Source organism: Tribolium madens, unplaced genomic scaffold, assembly GCF_015345945.1.
Source record: "Tribolium madens isolate multiple individuals breed KSU strain unplaced genomic scaffold, Tmad_KSU_1.1 Scaffold_20;HRSCAF=117;Tcas5.2_LG4, whole genome shotgun sequence".
NCBI lineage: Eukaryota > Metazoa > Arthropoda > Insecta > Coleoptera > Tenebrionidae > Tribolium > Tribolium madens.
The window spans coordinates 2,681,907-2,695,187 of NW_025400985.1; the positions used below are offsets into that span (position 1 = coordinate 2,681,907).

General features: G+C 33.2%; 1 protein-coding gene across 1 annotated transcript; it reads left to right on the forward strand.

Annotated features, from left to right (window-relative positions):
* The first annotated feature begins 5,865 nt into the window (after positions 1–5,865).
* On the forward strand, positions 5,866–7,519 carry LOC123005124 (synaptonemal complex protein 1-like). Its single transcript, XM_044398743.1, is given in 4 exon segments — positions 5,866–6,077; positions 6,298–7,199; positions 7,202–7,308; positions 7,311–7,519. Coding segments are annotated over 4 exon segments (1,275 nt in total). The 3' UTR covers positions 7,365–7,519.
* Positions 7,520–13,281: the final 5,762 nt, after the last annotated feature.

Here is a 13,281-nt window from a genome sequence, read left to right on the forward strand (position 1 = left end):
TCATTTTCCATTATTAATTTTTCCGAAAATTTTTAGTGTAAACAATCATCATCAATCACAATTCGTCTTAATATCAAACTTGGTTTAATTATCGGTAGTGGGCTTGATTTTTTCTCACCTACCCTTCTATAATTAGGTAAATGATAGCACGCCTTCGCTAATTATGGTTCAAAGGAACCCAACGCGCCGACACCCTTCATTTCCGAGGGGGCACCGTTGAAAATCCGCCTTGAAATTCACTTCGGATGCCTCGGCTTTGATGTAACTAATTAAGCGTGCTACTAGCCAATTTGCTATTTTTTACGTCCGGGAGGTGGCGAGCTATTAACTTTTTTCGGTTTTATTCACCTAATAAAATTCCAAGTGTCGCTCTTCCGCGCTAGAAACATTGAGAAATTACTCGTAAATCACCCCTCCAATTTCCTATAATTTAAACATTAGTTTTCGTGATTGGGGTGCTATTAATTCGCACGGAACGTTTCACACCTTTACCAAATACATCAAAGATAGGCGATCTCGTGTCTGGGGGAAATTATAAAATTTAGTGTTGAAATTCGACTCGAAACCCTTGGGATTATCTTGATTGTGGCAATTTTTGCTATTGAAAAAATCACCGAGTTTGAGGAGTTTTTTCGATGACGCGTAAGACGAGGAACGAGTTGGCGAGGTCATCGCTCTTATCCTGGACGATATTCAAATCAGGACCAATTTAACTGAATAAATCATTCGGTATAGAGATTACAATTAATCGATGGTAAATAATTTCCATCATTACTCGGTCGATGCAAATTTAGTAATTGATTAAAGGCGACTACAGACGGGAAAATTTAATAAGTGCCGGGCAGCTCGTGCGTGCAATAACAGCACGTGTTTTCGGACTTTTTTCATATTTATTTACCGATCCCGATAATTCAACAACATTTTCATTATCCTTTATGGGACTTGTATGGAGATCTACCAATGGCGTGTGATTTTTTTCGGATAAAACGCGCTTGCAGCCCTAGGAGTGCAATTTTGAAGTTATTAATTTTTTCGATTTTGGTCAAAATTTTCGGCGATTTTCGGGACCCGGAGCAGATATATGCTAATAATTTTGATTTTTTTTTTGATAACTGTCTTATTTTTGGTATGGTTGGAAAGCATTTTTAATCTGCTATATTATAAAAAAACCTAGTTCTGGGATAAATAATTATTCGCTGGACTCGAACTTTAAAACGATTACGAATTTCAATATCTCAAAAACTACGACTCCTAGGTCAAAACGGTTTGTACTAGATTTTCATAAAAATTAAAAAAAAATATTTTTTGGTCAAAATCGGATGTTTCTAGCCTTATTCTTAATTTTATTAGTCAATATCTCAAAAACTATGCATCGTAGAGTATTTTAACTTGTTGCATTGTGTTCAGCGCGTAATTTTACGTCTAGAAAACCATATTTCAAGCGATTTTACGACTTAAATTGACTATTTTTACGATTTTACTACCGCTCATCTTTAAAAATTCAACAATTCCAAATTATTTCAACTTGATCCAATGGCGTTTTATGCACTTATTTAAGTCTTTAAGACCTCTATAAATGTAAAAAACGTTAAATGGATCAATTTTAAAGATAAAATTTTTTTTGATTTTTGTCGAAATTTTGATTAATTTTTGGCACTCGTAGCGGTCTATTGCGAATAACTTCGGACTTATTAGCAATAACCTCTTATGTTTGGTACCGTTCGAAAGCAAATTTCATTTTCTATCATATACAAAAAAGATTACTGTTCTACAATAAATAGTTATCGAGAAAATTTCTGATAAAGTCAAAAATATCAAAAATTTAATCCGCTTATAACTTCAAAACTATTAGGAATTTTGCAGTTTTTTTGACGCCAATCGATTCCCCGGAATATTTTACATAGGTTTACCTGAAAATATTGTATCATTGAGACGCAGTTTTGCCACAATTTACAAATTAAAAAAAAGTAAAAATTTGTTAACACCCCAGCCATTACTAAGCATTTTGCGCTATCTCCTTTAGTTTCGCCGTAATCGGCGTTTAAAAATTCAAATTTTTTTTGCGAGATATCGACTTGGTTTTGGCTTCAGTCGATAGATTTTCTTACGCTGATTACAATGGAGTGAAATTTTTTTGCTCTAAGTCTAATAGTTTGGCCGTAATCGCCGTTCAAAAAGTGAAAATTGTAAAAATTGTGAAACTTTAAACGCGTTTTTCTACGAAACTATAAGGCTTAGAGCAAAATGCCAAAAACCATCAGAATCTACATTAAATTATCTATTTAATGGACCAAATCCGGAGTCGCTCCGGGTTATAGTTCCGGGTACAGAGACATTTTTATTTTTTTTCATAAAAAATTAATATCTCAAAAACTATGAGTCCTAGATCAAAACGATTTGCACAGGCGTGTTCTACGATTACTTTTACATATAGACCTAGTTTTTCATAAAAATAAAAAAAAAATTGATTTTTTGGTCAAAATCGGATTTTTCTAGACTTATTCGCGCTTGCAGCCCTAGGAGCGCATTTGGTTCAATTTTGAAGTTTTTAATTTTTTCGATTTTGGGACCCGGAGTGGATATATGCTAATAATTTAGTTTTTTTTTTGATAACTGTTTAATTTTTGGTATGGTTGGAAAGCGCTTTTAATCTGCTATTTAAAAAAAAAGATCATTTTTCTAGGATAAATAAATATTGAAAAATTCGCTGGTAAAAACAAAAGTAGCAAAAATATAAATTCGACTATAACTTCAAAACTATTACGAATTTTGCAGTTTTCTTGACGTCAATCGATTCTCCGGAACATTTTACATATGTCTGGGTCAAAAGATTATATCACTGAGACAGAGTTTTGCTGCAATTTACAAAATAAAAAAAAGTAAAAATTTGCTAAAAACCAGTGTTTTTAAACATGTTTCAGATTCAATTTAAACCTATCTTATCCGATAGATTTTGACGCGCTGATTACGAATTTGCCAATCATTTTGCGCTATCTCCACTAGTTTCTCTATAATCTACGTTTAAAAATTGAATTTTTTTTTGCGAGATATTGACTTGGCTTTGCTGTCAATCGATAGATTTCTTTTACGCTAATTATGATGGTGTTGAGCTTTTTCTTTAAGAGCGTTTTTACGACTTAAGGTAAATTGACTATTTTTACTATACTATCGCTCACCTTCAAAAACTCAGAAAATTCGAAATGTTTTAAACTTGATCCAATAACGTTTTATGCACTTTTTTTGAGTCTTTAGGACCTCTAGTAATGTAAAAAACGTTAAATGGATCAATTTTAAAGTTGAACATTTTTCAATTTCTGTCGAAATTTTGGCCATTTTTTGGCATCCGGAGCGGTCTATTACCAATAACTCCGGACTTATTGATGATAACCTCTTATGTTTGGTAGCGTTCGAAAAAAAAATTTCTATTATATACAAAAAAGATCAGTCTTTTGCGATAAATAGTTATCGAGAAAATTTTTGATAAAGTCAAAAATATCTAAAATATAAATTCGACCATAACTTCAAAACTATTACGAATTTTGTAGTTTTCTTAAGGCCAATCAAATCCCCGGAACATTTTACATATGTCTAGGTCAAAATATTATAGCATTGAAGTACTGTTTCGCTGCAATTTACGAAAAAGAAAAGGTAAAAATTTGTTTTGTCGTCGTACAAAAAGAAAAAAAAGTGAAAATTTTGAAACTTTAAAAACGTTTTTCTACGAAACTATCGGACTTAGGGCAAAAAGCAAATAAACATCAAAATATAACGGCGTTAACCCTAAGTCGCTGCGACAATGAATCCGGATACAAAGCCATTTTTAATTTTTCATAAAAAAGCTGTTCATAACTCAAAAACTATATATCCTAGTTTATACAGACGAATTCTACGAGTAATTTTACATATAGTGTCAGTTATGATAGGATTCAAAAAAAAAATTTTTTTGGCTGCACCCTGATATAATGCCTATGCTTATAGCTCTATAATACATGTATTACTCAATTTCTTAATATATCACTAAAAATCTCGTAGAGCATTTTAACTTGTCAAATCGTGTTCAGCATGTGATTTTACGTCTAGAAGACGGAAATTTTTTGACAAAAATTGATTGACCATTTCTACTATTTTTATTGTCCTTAAAAAATTGATTTCTTTCAAACTCGACCCAACAATGTTTTATGCACTTTTTTGTGCCTCAGAAGTGCAAAAAACGTCATTTGGTTCAATTTTAAATTTTTCAATTTTTTGAGAAAAATGAGATATAAAACTCAAAAAAAATGCGTGATTCTTGCAATATTCACAACCAATGTCTTAAAATATACACTGTGTCAATTTTAAAACTTGCAATCGGCAATTTCTCTCAACTGAAAAAGTTATTAATAATCACTCAAAACCGTTTTGGTGGTTCCTAGGGAGAATTAAAATGACATGATAAGTGACACACCTCCACTCACCCTTGAATATTATAAAAAAAATTAAAATTTAACGTCTTCGTTTTTGAATAATTGGACAAATGGCTTTACCAAATAGGCTGTTGTATGACATTTTTGAAAAGCGCTTGTTATGGGCTTTCCAACGAAGTATCGCAAGTAGGGTCGTGCCATTTAAGATTTTCTACTTAAGGTGGCTGTGGCTTGAAGGGTGGGTGGAGGAGCGTCCTTACCATGCCATTTTGATTCCCCCTAAAAACCACCGAAACGGTTTTGAGCGATTCTCAATAACTTTTTTAGTTCTAGAGATATTGCCGATTGCAAGTTTTAAAATTGACACCCTGTATATTTTTTTATTTTATTATACGAGTATTTTTATACTGCTGCGCCACCACGTTCCCGGTCAGTGTCTTTGTTTTAATCCCATAGACAAACACAAACTTTTTCAAATGTGAGCGCCTGTTTTTGAATTAAATGTTGTTAAAAAAAAGTGTGTCTAGAAAAAAAAATGACAGTAGTTTTTGTAAACAAGTCAGTTGTAATAAAATTTGTGGAATAAAACAAGTTTGTTTGATTTTATCCCGGCCATCATCAGAAGTGGGATTAACGAACAAAGTAAAACAAGGAAGAAGATGAAGATTTACGATTAAGTATTGTGATTTCTGAAGTTTTCGACCGTTTTATGAAAACCACGTGGATACGCAAATTAAGAAGAAATTAGAAGATGGTTAAACTCCGAGATATTCCGGGATTGAGTGATATCATCAAAAACGCCCCGGCAAGTACAGCTCGCACTTTGTTTCAAATTACGTTTGGACGAGGAAGTGCACGACTAAATCGGCGTTCTTTGTTGAATTTTGAAGGGTTCCAGTTTGAATTAGATTCAGCAGAGTTTGAAGAGAAGGTGACTATGATTTGTGAAGAATTTTCAGTGGCAGAATTGACAGCGGCTTGCACTTTATTGCATTTAAATTTTAATGGCACGGCTGAAGAAATTGCCGCAGAGGTTTAACAAATTTGAACGACTTGGAGAATGAAAACGCAGATGAAGACGAAGAAGAGGAAATTTATGAAGATGAAAGTGAAAATAGGAACAAAGACAGAGAGCCTAAAGAAAATCACAACGAACACAAGGAGTTCAATGAAAGTGTAAATCATTCTACTGAATCTGCAATACCAAAGTTTACAATGACTTTCCGCGACATAGAAGATTCACTCATGGATTTCTGACTTTGAAGATTTAGCTCTGTTAATGAATTGGACTGATCTACAAAAGTTGATTTTTGTCAAAAAATCGTTGACGGGACTAGCAAAACTATTTATGCAAGGAGTCAGAGGCGTCAAAACTTGGTCCCAGTTAAGAAGAGAACTAACAAATGAATTCGCAACGAGAGTGAACAGTGCAGATTTGCATCGGCAGCTAGGTAACCGAAAAATGGGAAAAGATGAGTCACTTCAAGAATATCTTTTGAAAATGAAGGAAATGGCATTAAGAGCTAGTATAGAAGAGGAAGCAGTGGTTCAGTATGTAATTGATGGCATTCCAGAAGAGAGTGATAAGAAATTATGGTTGTATGAGGCCAAAACGTTGAATCAGTTGAAGCAGAAGCTGGAGATCTATGAGAAATTTAGACAAACAAAACTTCGGTCTAGTGTCTCAAGGAGCAGACCAAATTTTCGCCGTCAGATTGAAGACAAGGGTGTTTCCAATCACTCTGTTTCAACGAATAGTTCTTCTGTGAGAAAATGCTACAACTGTAATGTTTTGGGTCACAATGCAACCAACTGTCCAAAGCCTAGGAGAGAACGTGGTTCATGTTTTGAATGTGGGAAACAAGGCCACAAAGTGACAGATTGTCCGGTTCAGAAACGACCAGCTGAAGCATTCAGTACCTACTTATATAATTCAAGATCAGGGTAACTTAATTCCACCAGATTTTGAAGTGATTAGGGAAAATCAGGCTTTGAAAACGGTACAGAAGCGACGAGACAGAGCATTGACAAAGTATGGAGGTGCTAATGCCGAATCGCCACATCTGATACAATCACACGAGGAGGAAATAACGTTTTTAACGGAAAAAAACAAACAGTTGAGGCGAAATGTAAAAGAGCTGAATGATCAATTGAAACATAAAAACGACGAATTGCAAAGTGTCCAAGAACAATTGAAACATTATAAAAAACTCGACAAAGATAAACACTTGTTAGAAAGAGAGAAATTATTCGAGGAATTAGAAGATGTGAAGAAAAAACTCGGTAAGGCTGATAATGAAATTGTTGTTTTGAATAGAAAACTGACTTTGGAAAGCAAGACTTCGAAACAGAGACTCAATTTGGAGATGACAAAACACAAGCAGTGTCAGAAAGAACTTGCGCAAGCTTTGACCGAAATTGCAAAATTAACAAAGTTGATAGAAACTAAAGAAAAGTCCTTGACCAGCAATGCCCGCAAACGCTTTTCAAATTTGGTTCCAAGGCAGGCAACGTCCTCCTCCATTAAGTTGGAAAGAATCGAAATGAATTTACAAAACACGATACAAAAAACTGAAGATCATAAAAACAACGACGAATTCAATAAACGTCTGGGTGACTACTGTTTGAAGGCAATATATTCAGTTAAAAATTACAGTAACGTGATTGAAACTCACAAAGAAAACTTGGGGTATGCTGAAGAGGACACCGAAAAAATTAAGGAGACTGTCAAAGATGCCGAACACATAGAGTTGCGGTTGAAGAAAGCACATTTGTTGTCGTTTGATAAAAACGCTTTGATGATAACTTGGATTTTGCTAATCAGATTTTAAAGGAAGAGGCTAAGTTTCAAACGAAATATAAGAATGGAAATGTGAAAAAGGAACCAGCTGTTGGAGTGAATGTTAAAAAAAAAAGCTTTTAGCTACGTTAAGGGCGATTGACAATGGGTTCAGTTTATAATTATTGATTAAGGAATTATTTTGGATTTTAATTGTTATAATTAGTTAAGTTTTTGTATTTTTTGAATTAACTTTAAGACTTTGTATATTTGATTTTGTAAATAATTATTGATCGAGAGCGATCAATCTGTCAGGTTGGCCGAGCTGTGAGCGCCTATTTTTGAATTAAATGTTGTTAAAAAAAAGTGTGTCTAGAAAAAAAAATGAGTGAGGCAAATGGATTCAGCGGAGCCACATAAACTCACTTTTACTCCAAATAACATATACTAATTTATCTGCAAACGATTCAGATAGAACGAAAAGAGCAACACACCAATAATCAAGTAAATCACCTCAAAAATCAGGACGCTTTGCAATAAAATCATAACAAACGTCACGCGTCAGTTTCGGAATTTGTGTTGAGATTTCGAAAGTGTTCACTGATTTAACTGGTGAATAACTGGTGTAGTTTATAGTGCAAAATGTCGAATGCTGATAATCTACCTTGTACCTCTCCAGAAAATGCTGAAAAAGCGAAAGGGACAAGAAAGAGACAACAGTGGTAAATGTCAAAGTAAGTGTCAAGTAAAAGTGAAAACGCCTAGGCGTAAAAACAGTGTTTTTATTCCATGTCTGAAAAGTAAAACTTTTACCTGTGTCATTTAGTCATAAAAGTGGTCACTTTTGTGACGTTTGCAGATAAAACAAGTTTGTTTGATTTTATCCCGGCCATCACAAAAATTTATTTTTTGCGTTTCTACAATGCTCCAATAAAATTGACTTAGGTGAACAATTGCAAATTCAAATTTTTGGGGTGCAGTGTTGAGGCGTCGTGCTCCCCGCGAATGGTGCTTAAAGTCCATTTTTCATCGCGACTAATTGGGTTAAAAATGCATCGTTCGGTCGATTTCCATACCGGTTAGACGTAGTAGACGTGCAAAAAGCCGTCTTGGTAGTTGCATAAAAAGTTGCAACAACGCGACTAGAAGAATCCGATTCATAACAAAGTTAAAGAAAGCATTGAAGAGTTTCATTCATTGGATTCGAGTTTGTGGATGGTACCGCAATTAACGTCATCGAGCGACTTTCGAATGTTTTAACACCTACGTGGTTGTAATTGCAGTAATCAGTTGGTGGTATATCTTAAGTGCCCTGACCGCCGCATCTCCGAACAATATTGATAGGTACTGATATATCGCTCCTATTAATCAAAAGAAAATTGCTAAGGCTGCACGTGACGGTCGAACCAACTGCCGGTAATTATTATTGAGCCTACTACTGAAGCAGCAGCTCCGGTAAAAAATTCCTCTGCAGCGATTCGTTTTTGGAAAAAAATTCGATTGGGATTTTTCGGGCAAAGAAAGAAGCCGCATGAGCGAATTAAGTCATAAACTTTGGCTCGAATAAATAGGTTTTCTGTTTGGTGTGACGTTTTGATGGCACATAGCTTCGACGATTCGATGTCTTTTAACGGTTTCGGTAATAATTTTAATGTTTTAGAAGAGGATCGCGCTTGTAAAATTGAAATCAACTCCGATCATTATAACTTATTACGAGTCTTATGCTAATTTGAGTGTTGTGTTCAAGTGCGAATGCGATTCCGATGTCGTGTAAAGCCTAACTGTGACTTCATTAGCATTTATATTTGTCCGTGTCGCCAGTCTGCGGCTTTGATTACGCCGATAGGGGATCGGAAATACAACTTGGACGATTTCGGTTTAATTCGATTTCGGGGGAATGCACTCAACGTGATATTTTACATAATCAAAACAAAATAAAAACTATTTTCAACGTCTCAATCAAACCGTATAAAATACGAACTCGAGAGTGCTTCTTCATCAATGTCGGTGTCGACGCTTTTGGTCAAAAGCAATATCTTCCATATATAGACGCGCGATTCAACAAGCTTTATTAAGACACAAATTGTCTCAACCGTTGTGATTAGCTATTAATAAAATAAACCGTAAATTTTATCTAAATTATCGCATTTTTTAATTATACCGACAAGATAATACTACTTTATTACACAAGTTAAGAAAAGTTGTTCATTTTCTGCGAGTGGAAATTTGTTTGGCATTAAGAGGTTCAAACCCCTACAGTGTTTCATTTTTATTGTTAGGTACAAATTTAAATAGTTGATAGAATATTTAATTTTAAGATAAAAGTGTTTTGAAAAATGCTATGAAACCCCCGTAAAAAAGGTACATTTTAAAGGGTTTTTCCTAATATTTCAGAATAGATAAAATTACAAAATTTGGTACCTTTATATGTACACCTAAACAAATGCCAAATAACAAAATTTTTAATCAGGGGCGTCCTAAACGGTAAAACAAATTTAATTTTTAATTTTTATGCTGTTTATGGTCTGTAACATAAATTTTTAAACCGATTTTTACTAAAAATCCGAAAGTTGTATCGGAAAAACACAAAAGACCTTTTTTTATGAAAAACTATGAAATTTTGTTGCTGAAAGTGGCAAGAAACCAAAGGCAAAATAGTTAGAGTAAATTTTTACCCTAATCCCATCTAGTTTAAGAAGCACCTAATTAAAAATTTCAACATTTTATTTTTGTACTTGTTTAGGTGTATAAAAGTTATCATCTGTACCAAATTTTGAAAATTTTTTCTAAAATGATTTTGGAAATATTGAGAAAAAACCTATTAAAAGACGCACCCCTCGCGTAGCATTTTTCGATATATGTTCATAGAAAATTTTTGTTTTAAAAATGAATATTCATCTCCTGTTTAAATTTGTAAAAATAAAAAAACTTATTTTATTTTTTGTTACTTTTGTGAGTTAATTTGTATTTTTTTATGTTTAATTAGGATCTCGTATTTCAATTTAAAATAAAAACGTGTACTTAGAGATTTTTGCTTTTTAATTCGTCTTCTTTCATTTCATTTTCATGGACCAACAAGAAATCCCCCCCGAAATAAAATTCTGGTTACGGTCCTGTCTGATATAAAAAGCAACCAAAACGATGAAAATTCGATAACAAACCGTCGCGAATTATTTAAAAATAGTAAAGTCTAATTACGGCATTTCTTTATATGCCATTGGTGTTTTTAACAAATTTTTGAAAAAATGTGTGTATGTGTATAGGATTAAAACAGAGACACTGGTCGGGAGCGTGGTGGCGCAGCAGTGCATTTGTATGGGTAATAAAAAACAATAATAATATATTTTTTCCAATTAAGAGATCAATTGTGAACCTTGCAAAATCGCACAATTATTTTTTCACCAAATGACCTTTGTTACACTTATTATTAATTTAATTACCAAAACGATAATAGTTTTTTTAGAATTAATATATTGACGTTTTTATAAAAAAATACAAAGTTCTGACAATTATATATTTTTATAAATTTGCATACGGTTATAATCGGTTAGTCCGGCTCAATAATAGTTATTTATTGTAAGTGTGTGTTAGGTAGCGTTTTATCCACGGTTAATTTTCTTAAGTGGATAAAACGCGACTAACACACGACTGCAATATAACGTTTTATCCACAATCATAGGCCCAAATTATTCCAAACTTAATTAAAACTTAAACTGACATTTAAACGGCACGCCAAATGTGCTTTCAGTTAAACGTAGTAAGCTGTTACGCGGTGCGCTGGTTACTAACAGTGGAATAAAGTTACTTTATTCCACTAGTGGATAAAGTGGTACTTTATGCGCATCTAAAGTGTGGAATAAAGTCTCTTTATAGAGTGATTGTGGATAAAAATATTTTCAAGATGGTGGCATTTCCGGTTCAGCCGTTTTTAAAATTTTTAGACTTTTTTTGTAAATTTTGGATTTAAACTTTCTTCTTCAAAAATCGCCAACTTTGTGTTTTTTGTTCGTGAATTATTTAAAAGTAGTAAAGTAAAATGTGTAAAAAGTAATTATGGCATCAAAATCGGTAAGAATGGCAAACTTTTTTACAATTTATTGCTGATATTTGAGAAAATTTGTGTTTTCAGTTCTACTTATAATGAAATAATTCTATAAGTTTTGCATTTATTTTGCCAAACGTAGTGAGGCACATAATTCAGCTGAACCGCATAAACTCACTTTTCCTCCAAATATGTTATAGAAGTATACTATTTTATTCGCAAACGTATTCAAATCGAGAGTAAAGAACAACACTGTAATTAGCAAGTAAATGAACAAAATATTCAGGACGCCTTACAATGAAATTATATAACAAACGTAACGCGTCAGTATCAAAACTTTTTGTAGTGTTTATTGATTTAACTAGTGCATGACTAGTGCAGTTAGTAGTGTAAAATGTCGAATTCTGATGGCAAATGTCATTTTGCTTAAGCAAAAAAACAAAGTTTTATTCCTTTCCTGGAAGGTAAAACTTTTACTTGTGTCATTTAGTCATAAAAGGGCCACTTTTGCGACATTTGCAGATAAATTAATTCAATTACTAAAATGATAATACTTTTTGTGGCAAATTAAAAAAAAAACATCATTTTTTTGAGAATTAATTTATTGACGTTTTTATAAAAATACAAAGTTCTGACAATGATATATTTTTATAAAATTGCATACAGTTATAATCTGTTAGTCCTGCTCAATAAAAATATTTGTCAAGACGGTGGCATTTCCGGTTCAGTCGTTTTTGAGAATTTTCGACTTCATTTGAAAATTTTTGGATTTGAACTTTCTTTTTCAAAAATCGCCAAGTTTGCCATTTTGGACAAACGGTCAAAAGTACACTATCCTTAAAACAGATAGATATTGAGTCGGAAAGTGTTGTTTAAGATTCAAGAGCCCCAAATAAAAAAGAATAAGAAAAAAACACCAACTGACCATTATTATATCGAATAAAATAAAGAAAAACTAAATCAAATAATAGCACCCTAGTAAAAATTCTACTCTTATCTAAGGAATAAACGACAACATTATTAATACCTATCAGAGAAACACACTTTTTGCACTTCGAGTTTCACCAACAGTGTTTTCAAAGTATCACAATTGACGTTTTATTTAATCGTCATTTTATTGTGGCGTAAATCGAAGCAAGATAATGCCCGTCATAACACAAAGAGCGCTCCTAAATTGCTCCTCTCTTTCGCCAACAACACAGTATACATCGCCTTATTTATGGCGCTTTTATACGGACTTTATACGACGCTACTATAATGGCTTTTATGCTGTTTATACAACAAAACCATATTTATTACGTTACGGCATCATCAATTATCTCCAACGTCGAACTAATTAATCGAAAAAACGCGAGTTTTTTTACAAATTTCTTTCACTTTGTGATGGGAGTGACACCTGCTGTGGACGAGTTACTGAAATTCCTGCAAACTAAGTTCCGAAATTGCGTAACCTCGATGTCAAGACCTCTACTAATGGACTTGGAGTAATCAAGATGGTTATCGTCGAATTTACACCGACATTTCTTGTATCATTTAGCAATCGAGCGAATAATCTATGCGTGATTAAAAATCGTTTTATGAAATTAAATTCGATCCGATCAATCATTAAAACTCGAGGAGATAAAGCACAGATTAACGATCGCATAGCTGGTCATTAATATCGTCATAAATTTCAAACAACATGACAATTTTTTCGTTTGTTTAAATTGATGACGACTCGAAGCGCTGATAGAAATGAGTGACTACGCCCATTATCATAATGGCACGATTTGTAATTCAACGATTTTCAAATTAAAAAACAGTGATGAAGGCGAGATCGTTCGTCAAAAGTTTCACAAGCAGATACAGGGTGTCCCAGCGAGCTGAAAAAGTCCATTAGTGACCTTTAAATGGTAAAATTTAAAAAAATTATATAGGATATTGATAGTCGTTACAATACAAACTTGTGTTTTTTCCAGGATACCGGATTTATAATTAATTTCTACAAATTTAATAGTTTTTGAGAAGAGTTTATAAAAAAGTGAAAATGTATAACAACAAATTTTTATTGTTAGGTT